The sequence below is a fragment of the Mixophyes fleayi genome, chromosome 7, assembly GCF_038048845.1.
Source record: "Mixophyes fleayi isolate aMixFle1 chromosome 7, aMixFle1.hap1, whole genome shotgun sequence".
In the NCBI taxonomy this organism is placed as follows: Eukaryota; Metazoa; Chordata; class Amphibia; order Anura; family Limnodynastidae; genus Mixophyes; species Mixophyes fleayi.
This window is the reverse complement of record NC_134408.1, coordinates 1,339,172-1,357,010: the sequence shown is the minus strand read 5'-3', so window position 1 is coordinate 1,357,010 and position 17,839 is coordinate 1,339,172. Positions and strand designations below refer to the sequence as shown.

At 39.9% G+C, this 17,839-nt stretch overlaps 2 protein-coding genes across 4 annotated transcripts in view; both read left to right on the top strand.

Moving 5' to 3' along the window:
- LOC142097131 (integrin alpha-X-like) overlaps positions 1-8,962 on the top strand; it is a 149,287-nt gene extending 140,325 nt beyond the window's left edge. For both annotated transcript variants that reach the window (XM_075178733.1, XM_075178734.1), the window contains exons 24-31: positions 48-114; positions 848-955; positions 2,192-2,275; positions 4,429-4,542; positions 4,988-5,080; positions 6,196-6,306; positions 6,479-6,649; positions 8,184-8,962. In XM_075178733.1, coding sequence (XP_075034834.1) covers positions 48-114; positions 848-955; positions 2,192-2,275; positions 4,429-4,542; positions 4,988-5,080; positions 6,196-6,306; positions 6,479-6,619 — 718 coding nt within the window. In that variant the 3' untranslated portion in view covers positions 6,620-6,649; positions 8,184-8,962. The remainder of the gene's footprint in view (positions 1-47; positions 115-847; positions 956-2,191; positions 2,276-4,428; positions 4,543-4,987; positions 5,081-6,195; positions 6,307-6,478; positions 6,650-8,183) is intronic.
- A 2,699-nt stretch (positions 8,963-11,661) lies between these two features.
- The window catches only part of LOC142097132 (integrin alpha-M-like), a 75,032-nt gene continuing 68,854 nt past the window's right edge, over positions 11,662-17,839 (top strand). The window contains exon 1 of one of the 2 annotated variants that reach the window (XM_075178736.1): positions 11,662-11,788. In XM_075178736.1, coding sequence (XP_075034837.1) covers positions 11,764-11,788 — 25 coding nt within the window. In that variant the 5' untranslated portion in view covers positions 11,662-11,763. Of the gene's footprint in view, positions 11,789-12,626; positions 12,662-17,839 lie in introns of those variants that run through there. The other variant, XM_075178737.1, reaches the window with a different exon arrangement.

Below are 17,839 nucleotides of genomic sequence, written 5' to 3'. Positions count from 1 at the left end.
GAGCGCTCTGACATGTACACAGCACTCACTACTTGTACTTGTTTCAGCCTCGAAGATTCCAGCAAATACCAAAACTATTCATCCAATGACACCAGCATGCAGCATGTGTACAGGGTAAGAACATATGTGTACAGGGTAAGAACATATGTGCACAGGGTAAGAACATATGTGTACAAGGTAAGAACATATGTGTACAAGGTAAGAACATATGTGTACAGGGTAAGAACATATGTGTACAAGGTAAGAACATATATGTACAAGAACATATGTGTACAAGTTAAGAACATATATGTACAAGAACATATGTGTACAAGGTAAGAACATATATGCACAAGAACATATGTGTACAAGGTAAGAACATATATGTACAAGAACATATGTGTACAAGTTAAGAACTTACATGAATGGGTAAAAGCAGGTAAGACATATATGGAGGGGTAAAGGAAGGAAAGACATACATATACGTGTAAGGGCAGGGGTAAGCTATAAGCCTCTTTATTAGTGTGGTAGACACCTAATTCAGTCAACAGTCAACAAACATGATAAGAACGACAGATTTAGAACTTTCTAGCAAGAAACGTTCTATTATGTAAATCATACTTAGTGCTTCCCCTCCTAACCTGATGCCACAAAAAGTTCCCTCAATACAACAGAAGCACTAAGCGATTAGATATATATATTACTAACTATTATAACTAGAATACCGGCTTCCTCTCACCTCATGGTCTCAGACACTGGACTTAGATCTACGGTCATGGACTTTGTTATGTTTAGTTGCTGTAGGTCCTGAAAACAACAAAAACATATTTTCTGTCTAAGAATTTTACAATTTCTCTCTCTTCCGCAGGTCAATAATTTGGGGGGCCGTCGGCTCCCTCTCTCTGTCATATTCCTGGTCCCTGTTAAACTCGGGGATGCTGTTGTCTGGGAGAAAACAAATATCGTTAGCTCACAGGTAGCTGAAATAAGCTCTCTGTGTCCCTACTATCTGCCTCTTGTTTCATCTACCACACCCACATATCTCTGATAGCTCCTACCTGTTCCTGGTGTGTACCTCCAGCACCCACTATTGGTTCTAACTCCATCAACGATGACTTGTAACTGCATCTGGACCTACCACCACCAAGTACATAGAGCTGTGTGAAATGTCCATCTACTATCACCCATTGTGGGTTCACAAATACCTAGTACAGACTACTAGTTCCAACTACATCACCAAATCTTGTAACTGCACCTGAACCTATTACTACCAAGTACATACAGCTCTGATACCTTCTACCTGTTCCTGGTGTGTACCTCCAGCACCCACTAATAGTTCTAACTCCATCATCATCAAAACCTTGTAACGTCACCTGGTCCTATGACCACCAAGTACATACAGCTGTGATACCTCCTACCTGTATGTCTCCTCCATCATCGAATATCAGTTCCAACTACATCACCAAAACCTTGTATCGTCACCTGGCCCTACTACCACCAAGTTCCTCCAACCTTTACCTGTTCATGTATGGTTTGTTTTTGTTTATGACTTGTTATACTGACTGTCCGATGCAGCAGAGCTTTGTGGCACCTTATAAATAAACATTGATGATGATGATGATGTCCTCCTAGATCTAGGAGACCAGAAAACAGATGATATTATCTTCCAATGTGGTGACGCTGGACAGCAGCTTGTTACAGGGGACAGAGTATAGTGAGCAGATGATGATCACATTAGCAATACCAAAGTTTGTGTATAATACCCTTAAGTTACACACACAGGATTGGATACAGCAGTTGTCACTAATAGAAGAACAGGACCCTGAACATCCTCTGTGGAAGTAAATTGCCGACTTCATAAAGGATGAACCAGAATTTGGCTATTTCTTGGCTGCAGTGTTACTGATACATTTATCACAACTACTTTCATCTTTTTTTAATGTACAAGTGACTGCAAAGAGCCAGAAACACCATCCAGAACCAACAGAACCAACATTATTTATTTATTAATAAAGGAAGGGCAGGAAGTAAAAATGTAATCTAATCATCTAATAAGTCAATGATTAAACCTATGCTATATAGTAATAGTTTCCTCTTAAACAAATCCAATGTTCCAAAATCCCCCTATCATACTTGGTATAGAAAAGTGGATTAAGAAATTGGTTGATGATTTGAGTGGTAAAGACTCATTATGTTCCTCCATCCTTTCCAGCCGCAGCTCACTAAGTGTACGGTGATGGGTGAAACACCGGCAGCAGCAAACTACCAGGAGCTCTTGAAAACAACTCCAATTCTGGTAAGACTCAGCTTCTTTATTCTTATCTTATAATCAGACCCGAAGAGCTGACAATCTGCTAGGTAAAAATGTCAACCAACTGCAGCACAAGTTACCCCTGTGTTACTTGAGGATATAAACCAAAACCAGGGTACATGTTAGCGCTTCACAGGCAACAGAATCATTTATCTAGGGCAAATGTCCACATATGAAGAAATGTTCCAAATTCACACCCAATTTACAGCAAACTGCGATGATCTACCACTCAGAAGATATAACATAATTCCATCAATGTAAAACTATGAGCCAAAGGCCACGATGAACTATGAACTAAAGCTCTTCAAGGGGCTTCTCAATCACTAACCACTAGATGTAGCTCTAACTGAAGGTAAGGGAAGTCAGCAGCCCATGCAGTCTGCTCATTTATTTCCAGCTCCACCACAGCCAAGACCTTTACTCTGCAGAAGTGACACTCCGCACCACTGGGATGATCTCTTGCCCTCAGCCCTGACAGCAAATCCCAATCAAATTATTTTGCACACTGGTATATTGCCCAGTAACACCCCACCCACACCAAATGTCCCAACTCCAGTAACCAATGACCAAAGATGAAGGATTAGGCTTCCAATCAGATATTTCACAGATTGGGACACAGAGATCTGGGGTCAGGTTATGCTGGAAGTTACAATACACATTCTGTTGGGTGCAATGCTCAGGCCACTCACAGATCATTGGACAGAAAAGAGTCACAGCTATTTGCAGTGTAAAAGATAAAGATGACTCCATGAATCACCCATAGGTAGTTCCACATTTGATCATGTCTTGATCATGTACCTTTTCTTCTAACATTGGGATTGTGGCACTGAAAGGAGACAATTTTGGGATAGCTTCTGTGGTGTAATATTGTAGTAATATAGAGTATGGATATCTACATAGTCTGTACGATATTTACAAGAAAGGAACAACACTGGAGTACTCATCCTGAGTACTCTAAACTCTCTCTTCTGTCTTTCATGAGATGTTTGCATCTACTCTCAGTCTACTTTGAGATATTTCTTATTTCCTCCATGTCTCCTCTCTGTTTCCTCCAAGCTGTCTCTCCTCCCCTCTATAACTTTTCTTAGAAGTCTTTATTTCTATAAAGCCGATACTCCATGGCTCATTTGAAACGTATCTTCTCTCCTTCATGTTTCCTCTGAGATGTCTCCCCTTCCCTATATGTGTCCTCGAGATGTCTCCCATACCTTCTATGTCTCCACTGAGATTCCTGGCCTCTAAATTTATTCTGAACTGTTTCTCCTTTCCTGTATTGCTTCTCTAGATAGAGGTCACTTTTCTTCTTTATATATCTTCTGAAGAGACTGTTTTTCATTCCTCATTCCTTCCTCTTTTAAGCTGTCTTCTCATCTCCATGTGTCCTCAGAGATTTCCCTTCTCTTATCCATGTCTTCTTTGAGATATCTCTTCTCTCCTCCATGTCTTTTTTGAGATGTCTCTTCTCTCCCTCATGTCTGCTTTGAGCTATCTCTTCTTTCTCCATGTCTCCTCTGTGATGTCTATCCTCTCTTACATGTCTCCATTGATTTGTCTCCCCTATATATATTATCTTAAGGTTCTCTTTTCTTCTTCACATCCCCTCCTTCATGTCTCATCTGAGTTGTATCTTCTCTTCTACATTTGAGTTTGTCTGTCCTCTCTTCCATGTCTTCTCTGAGCTACTTATTCTTTTCTCCATGTTCCCTTTGAGATGTCTCCTCTCTTCCACATCTGTTCTGAGATGTCTATCCTCTAATTTTTTTTCTCTCTGTTCCCTTTATCCTTTCACCTGGTTCAATATATTGAGCTGTTAGTTCATTCATCATATCTCCTCTGAATGGTCAAATCTTCTATGGGACATCTTTCCATACTGTTAGTCCTCTGGATGGTCTCTCCTCTGTGAATATCTTCTGAGCGGTCTCTGCTCTCTGTGCCTTTGTTATGTGAATCAAGATACATAAATAAGAGATAATTTATCCCCCCTCTTCTAGATGTCCTGTTTAAGATCTATCTGCTTACAGTGCCTCCTCTAAATGGACTCTCTTCTCTTTAACTCCTCTGAGCAGTCGTTTATGTCTCCATTTTATGATTTAATCCATTACTCTAACCCCTGTCTGTCTCTTTATCTTGTTCCCCAGAACTGTTCAGTGGGATCGTGTCTCAGAACTATCTGTAACATCAGTGATCTGGATGTCCAGATATCATTGACCTTTTCAATCAGCGGCCCAGTGACTAAAGACTGGACCACACAGGTGGTGACACTGACTCCGGATAGTGTATTTCCATGTGTTAATATATTGTCCCATCCATGATGAGAAGATACATTGAGGTGTGGGAGATGTCTGGGAATGTGGGATACAAAATACATCAGATATGAATTATTTTCACCAATTTACATTTCTAAGTAATAGCCAAGAAGAACAGTTTCTAATTACTGACCCGAGATCATCTTGTGTGTAATAATATGTTATCTATGTTCAATAACATATTCTACAGCAATGTATAAATGACTCAATGGTCACTACTAGGTATAATAAGAGATGCTGAGGTTCTTTCATGTGTGAGAGGTTCATGTGTAAGAGCTGTGTATGTAAGAGTCCCATTTGGGAGGTCTAGCACATGTGACATACATGAGATGTGATATTTTTATATAAGGTTCCACAAGTTGACATTAGATATTTCTATTTCTGATCTCAGACAGAACAGCTGAAAATTTCCCTCCAGAGTTCGGCAGAAATTGTATATGATTCCCGGACGTACCACCAGAGCCTGCAGTTCATCAAAGCCCAGGTATCCACCAGATACATATGTCCATTAGTCTATTATTCCTGACATAGATAAGCCTGTGGGCACCCTCTGCCACTTCTGGGCATAGTTCCTTTCTGTGTTTCCCTTAAATATATTATTTTGGGTCAGTTTTCTTTCCATATATGGGCCTGTTTTGTTTTTTTTCTATATTTGGGCTTGTGACAATTCCCTTCAATATCTGGGTGAGTAACATTTTGTTTCTTAAAAGCTAATTTAATAAACGTCAAAAAGCCACATGGCCGGTGAAAATGTAGCCCTATATTTCAAGTACCATCAGCGGTAACCACTGCTGTTGATAATAATCGCCTGAGAAGCCTATTTTACAACTATCACGGCGGTAAAATTATCACCGCAGTTCTGTGATCGCCATTTCAATGGAAAATATTTTTAAATATTTTTGGGCCACATGGTGGCTCAGTGGTTAGCTCTTCTGCCTCACAGCACTGGGGTCATGAGTTCAATTCCCGACCATGGCCTTATCTGTGTGGAGTTTGTATGTTCTCCCCGTGTTTGAGTGGGTTTCACTAGGTGCTCTGGTTTCCTCTCACACTCCAAGAAATACATACTAGAAGGATAATTGGCTGCTGACAAAATTAATCTTGAAAATGGACTGATGTGAATGTCAAATATTCTCTGAACAGCGCTGCAGAATTGATGGAACTTTAACAATAAATGATGATGATGATGATGAATATTTTGTTTCACATTTCAATCTATTTTTTTGAACAATTTATTTTATCATCATTTTCTTCTTTTATTGGTGGAACTGAAACCGTAAGTTCTTTCAGTTCTACACCTGAGAGAAGAGACCAGACGGGTCATACATGTGCAGATCCCCTGAGACCAGTGAAGCAGTAAGTTAACCCTTAATGCTCCAGGCTATCTGAGGTATTATTCACATGTTGCGGCCATAACAGTTTTTATATAGTTGTGATACGTGGTGATATAAATCATAGTTACCAATGCTTGTTAACCCATTCCTCATCCCTGTCTAGGTCCACCATCCTCTCTTGCCTCATTACGAGGTCCGTTCCCTCCTTCTATACCACATAGCGAGTCCCTCTGTTCTCAGTGTCTCATTGTATCATCTCTTGCAGGCTCAGACAGTCCTAGAGGTTTACACCGAGTATAATTACTTCCCTATAATAATCGGGAGCAGTGTTGGTGGTTTGGTGGTACTGGCACTGATAGCCGCCGGGCTGTATAAGGTGAGTGACAGAGACTGGTCATATAGATTCTCATTTTTCACATGTGTTTGTATGTGTGGTCTGATGTGTAGCTGTGTCTCATTTTTATCATTTTACTTTTATTGGAGATGTTTTTCTATTTCTTGCTTTAAGTTCTTTCTATGTTACTGTATATTGTGTCTTCTCTCTGCAGCTTGGATTCTTCAAGCGTCAGTACAAAGAGATGATGGAGAGTCCTGTAGATGGGAACGCTGAAGATGAGGCTCAGGGAGCTCAGGAACCACAGGAACCACAGGAACCACAGGAACCACAAACCAATGGAGATCCGGAGTGAGGCGGATGAGACGGTGTCACTGCGGTCCAGGTGTTTCCTGTTATCCTACACTTCTTTATGGCCATGAGCCACAGGAGGCATCACAACTGCTCCCTTTGGTGTCATATAGAGGCCCCTCTCTCTTTTGGGGAGTTTCTACAAAAGAGGAAGAATCTAAAAACATTCAAGATAATGTCTTTGATGGAACGTCTGTGCAATTTGATACCATATTATATTATAATCTACATATTTAAATCATTTCTAAGTGTAGACAAAATATTCATTGCTCCTCTTATAAAAGAGACCATTATAGATATGTTAAAATCTGTTATGGCCATCAGTACTTTGTATTATACTAGATCTATATATTATTGCAATATACAGTATATTTCTATATATTTGGGATTAAAATGATGATGATAATCCCCTGCTCCAGAGTAAATAGTACATTCAAATCTTATGGATTTTTTAGATTGGGAAAAATTGTGAAAGTGATGATGGCAGAATGACAGGCAGCTGGCTAGTGCTACAAATCACTACCTTACCATGGGCCTGATTCATTGTCTGAGCGCAACTTTAAACTGGATGTTTGTACGCTCTGCCTAAACAGTACTTGCCATACATAGACACACATAACAGACTGAAGTATTCTCACATGTGTAAGTGCAATAAAAGGTCACATCAAAACACGTAAAAAAAAATATGTTGGATTGTAAAATAAAGTATCAGTTCTTATCAGTATAATTTTTTATATACATATTTAATTTTCAAATATAATATTTTTTTATTTTTGTTTGCATTAATTACATACAGTAAAAGAATAATCATGTGAACCCTTTGGAATTACCTGGATCTCTGCATAAATTGGTCATAGAATGGGATATGATCTTTATCTAAGACATACGAATAGACAAACACAGTCTGCTTAAACTAATAACACACAAATATTATATGTTCTGATGTCTTTATTGAACGCACCATGTAAACATTCACAGTGCAAGGTGAAAAAGTATGTGAACCTTTGGATTTAATAATTGGTTGACCATCTCAAGGAAACAATAACACTTCCTGTAGCTGCTGATCAGACCTGCACACCAGTCAGGAGGCATTTTGGAACATTCCTCCTTGCAGAACTTTTTCATTTAATATTCCTGGGATGTCTGGTGAACCGCTCTCATCAGGACATACCTAGGCATCTCAATTGGGTTGAGGTCAGGACTCTGACTGGGAAACTTCAGAAGTCTAATTTCCTTCTGTTGAAGCCATTCAGTTGTTGTTTTACTTCTGTGTTTTGAGTAATTGTCCTATTGCATCACCCAATGTCTGTTGAGCTCCAATAGACAGACAGCTAGCTTCACATTCTTCTGCCATATGTCCTGATAAACTTTGGAATTAATTTTTCCGTTAAAAAGAACAAGGTCTCCAGGCCCTGAGGCAGCAAAGCAGCCCTAAACCATGACGCTCCCTCCACCACACTTCACAGTTGGGATGAGGTTTAAATGCTGGTGTGCTGTGCCTTTTATCTCTACACATGGTGTGATGTGCTCCTTCCAAACAACTCAACTTTTGTTTCATCTGTCCACAGAACATTTGCCAGGATCCCTGTGGAATATCCAGATGCTCTTTAGCAATCTTCAGACGTGCAGCAATATTTTTTTTGGACAGCGGTGGCATCTTCTACAGTGCCCTCCCATGAACACCATTCTTCTTCAGTGTTTTATGTATTATAGACTCGTAAATAGTTCTGTTTACAAGTTACAGAGATTTCTGTAAGGCTTTAGCTGACACTAGGATTATTCTTAATCACTTTAAGCATTATGTGTTGTGCAGTCATCTTCGCAGGATGACCACTCCTGGAGAGAGAGCCAACAATTTTTCTTACCGTGGACTGATGAACACAAAGGCTTTTAGGACACTTTGTAACCCTTTCCAGCTTTATGCAAGTCAACAATTCTTTATATTAAGTCTTCCAAGATCTCGTTTGAGGCATGATTCCCATCAGGCAATGCTTCCTCGCTCTTTTAGAAGTCATTAGCCTAGGGGTTCATATACATTTTCCAACCTATGCTTTGAATGGTAAACAGTCAAAGGAGACCCCCTTGCCCGATAATCTGTCAAGTTGTTATTGCAGCCTACCGAGCCTAGTAAAATCTGTTCTTTCCCAGGCTGTAAGAGCACAGGATGAATCTGTATTAAATAGCTCACTATACTTTGAAAACATTGTCAATAGAAATGATTAGCTAATTTGCATAGAATATTTTATCCAACCTCTCTTTTTCAACTTTGTTAATACTCAACTTACTGTTATATACTGGCTCTAAACCTTGTTTGGAAGTTTTATTAAAAAGTGAATAAAAAAAATAAACTAAATGACGCCTGGGCCTTGTTTGTATGGTTTATTTAATACAGAGAAAGATCCCCCAGCACACCGCTGTTAACCAGTAAAAGAGATGCTATTTCCTCTTGTGCATAAAAAGGCACAATTCTCAGTTACACACATTTGCAAATGCATGATAAGCCACGACCACGTCACGGCGCTCCTGCTAACATGCACGTAGTTTTTTGGTGCGATAATTTGGGGGTGGTTCAGTTCATAAATAAATAGAGTGCGTCTTCACCCCAGGCGATATCTCTGTTACGCCACCTCATTCATGGCTGCTTAGAACATGAAATGATATTTAACGCTCGCCATGTCCTGAGGGTCAATAATGACATAGCTGATCTCGTTTTCAGTGGCGTAGATTTAAAAAATTAGTCCCACGGGCCAACAGCATAGTCATTCCCTGTCCCTCTTGTGTTTGGCAGATCATCACACCGGCAGGAAGGGACTGGTGGTACGCGGGCTAGCGCAATTCACTTTACGGGCTTACCGAGCAGCTTGGCAGCAGTGGGTCCAATTCAGCAGAACCAGGTAGACATCAGTGGCAGGTCAGAGGGATGCGGTCATAGAATTTATGTGGCAGAGATTCAACGACGGGGCCTCCAAAGCTAGTATGTCGGCTACGCTGGCCGGTATTTCATTTATGACACGACTCAATCGCACTGTTGATCACCAAAGGATTTATCATATCAAAGGCGCTTAAGGGCTGGGCATGGGAGAGACCCATCACGGCCGATCCCCGGCATCCTATTATTTTACAAATGTTACCACAACTTATGCGGGCCCTGCACGCAGTCGCTAGGGGCGATTATGAGGTACTGTTATTTCGCACCGCGTTCACACTGGCGTTTTCTGGTGCTTTTAGGGTTTCAGAGTTAGTCGCCCAATCTAAAGCACAGAGTGCCACAGGATTGCTTACTAAAAATTTGATTATACGGGAAGATCACCTGAATTATAAAATAGCTAGATCCAAAACGGACCATTCTGTACCTAAACACTTTCTGGATGTACATCAATCAGATCCTAATTTTCTGAAATTTCTAGCCATAGAGCATGTAACCTTAGGTTATAGGGGAGGTGATCTGGCTAAGAAACTTGCACAGCAAGAAATGTACGGGATTTACACGTTGAATACATTGTCACCACATGGTTTAAATGAGGGTTTTGAGGTTGCCCCTTTTTTTTGATGATATTTTAGAATAACTTGCATTTTAGTATGACTATTAACCCACATCTGTTCTTTTATATATTTTATATTGCCGGTGCTATATTTAATGGGTTGGTTAGGACATTATAGACTATTTTAATATATTGTTGATGTCTAATTTGATAATTGTATTTTTCATGTTTGCGCAGGGGGGATTTAATAATATTGTAATATGATCTTTCCAGCATATAGCTATAAACATGTCTGTACATACTAACGTGTATTGTTGTAAGATAGAGTGGGAGTATCTATGTCTGGAGACCCCTCTTGAATACTGGTCAATCTGATTGCAATATCTTTATTTGCAATCGTTTATTGCTAAAGCCTGAGTGTTATCTTCACGCATGCGCAGTTTAGCTAGATGCACGTATTAGTGCAGTATCGGGTTGCTGTGGAAACGTCTATACTTCCGGCACCCGGTCAGCAATCTGTATGTTCAATGGGTGCATTTTATAAGGGACTTTGTTCCTGGTTGTATTTTATTGCATCTTTATTGGTCTGGGCACATAATGTATTATTTTGCCCCGGAGAGCAGCATTCATTCAAATTGAATCGGCATGTTGCCATAGTAGCGTATATGCATTGTGACCACTTCCGGTTTCCGGTCACTAGTGCGCACGCGCGAAATGGCGCGATTCACTATATTAATGGATACAGATCCTTGATATTGATATTCTGGTTTTTCTCCTGATGAAGTCTGACATTTATATAGACGAAACGCGTTGAGAATTTGCTGAGAATTTACCATTGAGATCCCCACTATATTGGGAGTTGTTTCCTGTGTTTGCAGTCCAATTTGTAAGTTGCTACTTTTTATTATTAAAGTGTACTAACTAATATTACATCTATGGTTCCTTGTGTGTTCTGTTTCCTGAGGCTGTCAGCTGTATATCCAGTCTTGTGATTTGTCCTGGTCAGCTGTGAGATATCTACACAGACAAGCTGAAAAATACTGATATCTGGTACGCATACATCTGCACAAGTGTGTCCTGGTTTATGAGTGTTTCACATATATGATATGGAAATATTGCAAGTTCTGTCACTATAAGAAAATAAGCTGCCACTGTATATCTGGTACGCTCATACCCTCATTATTGGGTGCACTATATTTGGTTTTCATTTGGTGTCCTCTACACTGGTTTTTGGGTCCTATTGTGGATTCATGTGTGATCCCAATATTATATCAATATACTACACTATTGTGCGCCTCCTCCTCCATTTCTCTTCTACAAATATATATAATCATTAGAAATATATGATGTCTGGAAATGGGATCTGTAAGGATTTCTGCCTGTGTATAGACTAGAGCGAGAGTAACATTGTGACTCATTTCTTGACTTTATCGCATTACTGAGATACCCTGTGCTGGTCTCATATCTCACTGCCACACACTGTACAGTAATAACTACTGTGAAAAACTTTCACTTTAAAGCATGATGAGGAAGTTTCACTGACGGATATTGTGGTGGTCATTTTATGTTTGATGGGTGGAGACGCTGCATCTAAAAGGACGGTTGTCAGGAGAATCATTTTGTAGCTGTTCCTGTTGATGAGACCGTTGTACCTGGAGCTGGTGTGATGGATGTGATCCTCCTCTGTCTGGGTGAGTGCAGTGATGGAGGGTCTGATGTTATAATGAATGGAGGAGACGGAGGGAGGACAAGGTAGAGATTATATATAAGTAGGATCACAGAGGAGATGTATGAGAACCTGGAGCTGGTGTGATGGATGTGATCCTCCTCTGTCTGGGTGAGTGCAGTGATGGAGGGTCTGATGTTATAATGAATGGAGGAGATGGAGGGAGGACAAGGTAGAGATTATATATAACTAGGATCACAGAGGAGATGTATGAGAACCTGGAGCTGGTGTGATGGATGTGATCCTCCTCTGTCTGGGTGAGTGCAGTGATGGAGGGTCTGATGTTATAATGAATGGAGGAGATGGAGGGAGGACAAGGTAGAGATTATATATAACTAGGATCACAGGGAGATGTATGAGAACCTGGAGCTGGTGTGATGGATGTGATCCTCCTCTGTCTGGGTGAGTGCAGTGATGGAGGGTCTGATGTTATAATGAATGGAGGAGATGGAGGGAGGACAAGGTAGAGATTATATATAAGTAGGATCACAGGGAGATGTATGAGAACCTGGAGCTGGTGTGATGGATGTAATCCTCCTCTGTCTGGGTGAGTGCAGTGATGGAGGGTCTGATGTTATAATGAATGGAGGAGATGGAGGGAGGACAAGGTAGAGATTATATATAACTAGGATCACAGAGAGATGTATGAGAACCTGGAGCTGGTGTGATGGATGTAATCCTCCTCTGTCTGGGTGAGTGCAGTGATGGAGGGTCTGATGTTATAATGAATGGAGGAGATGGAGGGAGGACAAGGTAGAGATTATATATAACTAGGATCACAGAGGAGATGTATGAGAACCTGGAGCTGGTGTGATGGATGTAATCCTCCTCTGTCTGGGTGAGTGCAGTGATGGAGGGTCTGATGTTATAATGAATGGAGGAGACGGAGGGAGGACAAGGTAGAGATTATATATAACTAGGATCACAGAGGAGATGTATGAGAGATCTGAAAGTAAATAACTGGAGTAAAAGTGGATTTCTGTAGAAAAAAATTTCCCACTAACGTTCATTTGCAGCCTAATTTTACTCACTTCACCTATTTAGATGTTCTCCATATATTTGCATGATAAAGAAGAAGACATTGGCATATATGTAGCAGTAATATATATATATATATATATGAGATATTGGTCCTCATTCTCTGTGGGTGCCCACACCCACATCCAGGGTTCATACATCACTGACACACAGGTAAATCCCTGGCTCTCACCTCACTACAGAGGAGGCTAAAATGTGACCAGTAGGTTTGCGTCTGAAACACAACTAATTAACCCTTTGTAGGTCAGCAGCTACGACCACTTTACATTCAAACAACATGAAATAATTGGTCCAGGTGTATTGATGATATGTGGCAGAAACATAAAATAAACACAAATAGCCTCTTATTGCTACAACATCAAAGCATAGTGTCCTTACAATGTAATCTCTGTTAGTGTATCTGCTTTACTTGTTTACTCTAGTAATTAACAAAGTATTCATGTATTACACTCTCCAGAAAGTAATAATAATAATAATAATATGATGTGTGTTTTATGTGACTATATAGATTTGGTCCTGAAATTAAGTCACTGATCTAATTCATGAACATTTTAGTCACAGAGCAGCTTCATGCTGTAAATATCGCTTTAATAGGACACAATATACAACATATTATATGTTCTAAGTAATATATACAGGAAGAGATAAAGTTATTATTAGTGAGAATGGAGGAAGAGCCGACATAGTAATGAAGAGCTAGATAATAATGTGGCAACTTCCTGAAATGTCAGAGGAGATGATGAGGAAGGAGCGAGTGTGGTGAAGTAAGAGGGTGAGGTTTGGGTAACAGAGTTGCTGTGATGAAACCTCTGCACTTAATGAGCCAGCGTTGTCTTGTTGGTTATAACCTGAGCTGTGACAGGGTTAGAAGGAGAAGGGGGGACTAGAAAGCTGAACGAGGACATCATAGTGCTAGGTTTGAAGGAGAGAGATGTGAAATAGGTTTGGTAGCTGCAGAGAATTATACATTGTAATTGTGCCTGAGCAGGTAACACTTTTACTTTCTGTTTCCCGTTGTTGGAGAAATGCAGAATGCGCACATGATGTACGTAGTAACTGTACTGTGCCCATCCACACACAGGCACCACGCATTTCATGGTGTAATCCTACAGTCTTGTCCGTGGGGACTTCTCTGCAATCTGGATGAGAACCTTGTTTTGCAGCGACTCAGAAACATGTAAAGGTCACATGAGATCCACCCTTCCACCACTTTATTTCCACCCCTGTCATTAATGATACTGTTTCTTCTAAGATATTGCAGGTTATAGCTTCATTTATGGCTGTAATTAATCATTAGTGAGCGGACATCACAGTTACGTGTGTTTTTGTGAAGCTTTGTGTGTACATTAAGGAGAGTGCACCTAGCTATGTCCTGCAGCTGGAAGGTGCAACGTGTGACCTATTAAAATACACAATGTAGATGCGTAAAGATACAGAATGTTAAACACACAAACTTGCTGAACTGGTGACGGTGTCCTGGCTCATCACTTATCCACCTTGCTTGGATTATTGCAGCTGTGGTGGACCCTGAACAATTTGGCCTCAGGAGTGTTGGTAGAATATACAATGTACAATGTACCATTAATAGTAGAGGATGATAATGATCTCCACTAGCACTGACTTGGTGCACACGTACTCGTTGTAGTGGAAGTGACTGCGCGTCCTTCTAAAGACCAAAGACTGTTCCTAAAGATGAGTCCTCTCCACCTATGTAACCTGTACTCCGTTATTTGCATAGTACAACTTGCTCCATCTGTGCAGGTTTTTGATCCTCTATAAACACCAGTGGCGAGATTACCATTGGTGCGACAGGTGCTGTGCACCGGGGTCCACGGAGATAAAGGGCCCGCTGCATGGCAGATGCAGAGGGCCGAGGGCCCCGGTTCCACCTCTGACAAACACTGCCATCTAGCCCTATAAACCTGTGCACATTGGTGGAAAACCAGACACAATGTGACGCATTTCACACAAAAATCCAAACTAAAAATTATCTATTTTATGTACATGGTAACTACATATAATCTAAGAACAATAGAGCTGTGAGGTGTCTATGTAACATGTTCTTACTATACAAGGACAATACCCCTCTATATATTACTGTACATGGACAATACCCCTCTATATATTACCGTACATGGACAATACCCCTCTATATATTACTGTACATGGACAATACCCCTCTATATATTACTCTACATGGACAATACCCCTCTATATATTACTGTACACGGACAATACTCCTCTATATATTACTCTACAAGGACAATACCCCTCTATATATTACTGTACATGGACAATACTCCTCTATATATTACTGTACATGGACAATACTCCTCTATATATTATTGTACATGGACAATACCCCCTCTATATATTACTGTACACGGACAATACCCCCTCTATATATTACTGTACACGGACAATACCCCCTCTATATATTACTGTACACGGACAATACCCCTCTATATATTACTGTACACGGACAATACCCCTCTATATATTACTGTACACGGACAATACTCCTCTATATATTACTGTACATGGACAATACTCCTCTATATATTACTCTACATGGACAATACCCCTCTATATATTACTGTACATGGACAATACCCCTCTATATATTACTGTACATGGACAATACCCCTCTATATATTACTGTACATGGACAATACTCCTCTATATATTACTCTACATGGACAATACCCCTCTATATATTACTGTACATGGACAATACTCCTCTATATATTACTGTACATGGACAATACCCCTCTATATATTACTGTACACAGACAATACCCCTCTATATATTACTGTACACGGACAATACCCCTCTATATATTACTGTACATGGACAATACCCCTCTATATATTACTGTGCACGGACAATACCCCTCTATATATTACTGTGCACGGACAATACCCCTCTATATATTACTGTGCACGGACAATACCCCTCTATATATTACTGTGCACGGACAATACCCCTCTATATATTACTGTGCACGGACAATACTCCTCTATATATTACTGTACACGGACAATACCCCTCTATATATTACTGTACATGGACAATACCCCCTCTATATATTACTGTACACGGACAATACTCCTCTATATATTACTGTACATGGACAATACTCCTCTATATATTACTGTACATGGACAATACCCCCTCTTTATATTACTGTACACGGACAATACCCCTCTATATATTACTGTACACGGACAATACTCCTATATATATTACTGTACATGGACAATACTCCTCTATATATTACTGTACATGGACAATACTCCTCTATATATTATTGTACATGGACAATACCCCCTCTATATATTACTGTACACGGACAATACCCCCTCTATATATTACTGTACACGGACAATACCCCCTCTATATATTACTGTACACGGACAATACCCCTCTATATATTACTGTACACGGACAATACCCCTCTATATATTACTGTACACGGACAATACTCCTCTATATATTACTGTACATGGACAATACTCCTCTATATATTACTCTACATGGACAATACCCCTCTATATATATTACTGTACATGGACAATACCCCTCTATATATTACTGTACATGGACAATAACCCTCTATATATTACTCTACATGGACAATACCCCTCTATATATTACTGTACATGGACAATACTCCTCTATATATTACTGTACACAGACAATACCCCTCTATATATTACTGTACACAGACAATACCCCTCTATATATTACTGTACACGGACAATACCCCTCTATATATTACTGTACATGGACAATACCCCTCTATATATTACTGTGCACGGACAATACCCCTCTATATATTACTGTGCACGGACAATACCCCTCTATATATTACTGTGCACGGACAATACCCCTCTATATATTACTGTGCACGGACTATACCCCTCTATATATTACTGTGCATGGACAATACCCCTCTATATATTACTGTGCACGGACAATACCCCTCTATATATTACTGTACATGAACAATACTCCTCTATATATTACTGTACACGGACAATACCCCTCTATATATTACTGTACACGGACAATACCCCTCTATATATTACTGTACATGGACAATACTCCTCTATATATTACTGTACTCGGACAATACTACTCTATATATTACTGTACATGGACAATACCCCTCTATATATTACTGTACACGGACAATACCCCTCTATATATTACTGTACACGGACAATACCCCTCTATATATTACTGTACACGGAAAATATTCCTCTATATATTACTGTACATGGACAATACTCCTCTATATATTACTGTACACGGACAATACCCCTCTATATATTACTGTACATGGACAATACCCCTCTATATATTACTGTACATGGACAATACCCCTCTATATATTACTGTACAGTTACTGGTTCCTTATGCTGGATTTATTGTTCAATGCTTGTAGTAATTTTCTATGTATATTTGCACAATACCACTTCCTTTGTGGCTATAATCACCAGTATCTGTGTGAGACTGCTCAGTGCAACCTCTGTACTGTATGTTCTTTATGTCAGTATCGAGATTTTTCTGTACACATTGAGCAGTAACTCAGTACTAATACTGCTTATAGTCTGCCTCTTTAGCCCAGTGCTCAGTATTACTTAGTATCACTTCTTACTGTGTCTCTATAGCCCATTGCTCAGTATTACTTAGTATCACTTCTTACTGTGTCTCTATAGCCCAGTGCTCAGTATTACTTAGTACCACTTCTTACTGTGTCTCTATAACCCAGTGCTCAGTGTTACTTAGTATCGCTTCTTACTGTGTCTCTATAGCCCAGTGCTCAGTATTACTTAGTATCGCTTCTTACTGTGTCTCTATAGCCCAGTGCTCAGTATTACTTAGTACCACTTCTTACTGTGTCTCTATAGCCCAGTGCTCAGTATTACTCAGTATCGCTTCTAACTGTGTCTCTATAGCCCAGTGCTCAGT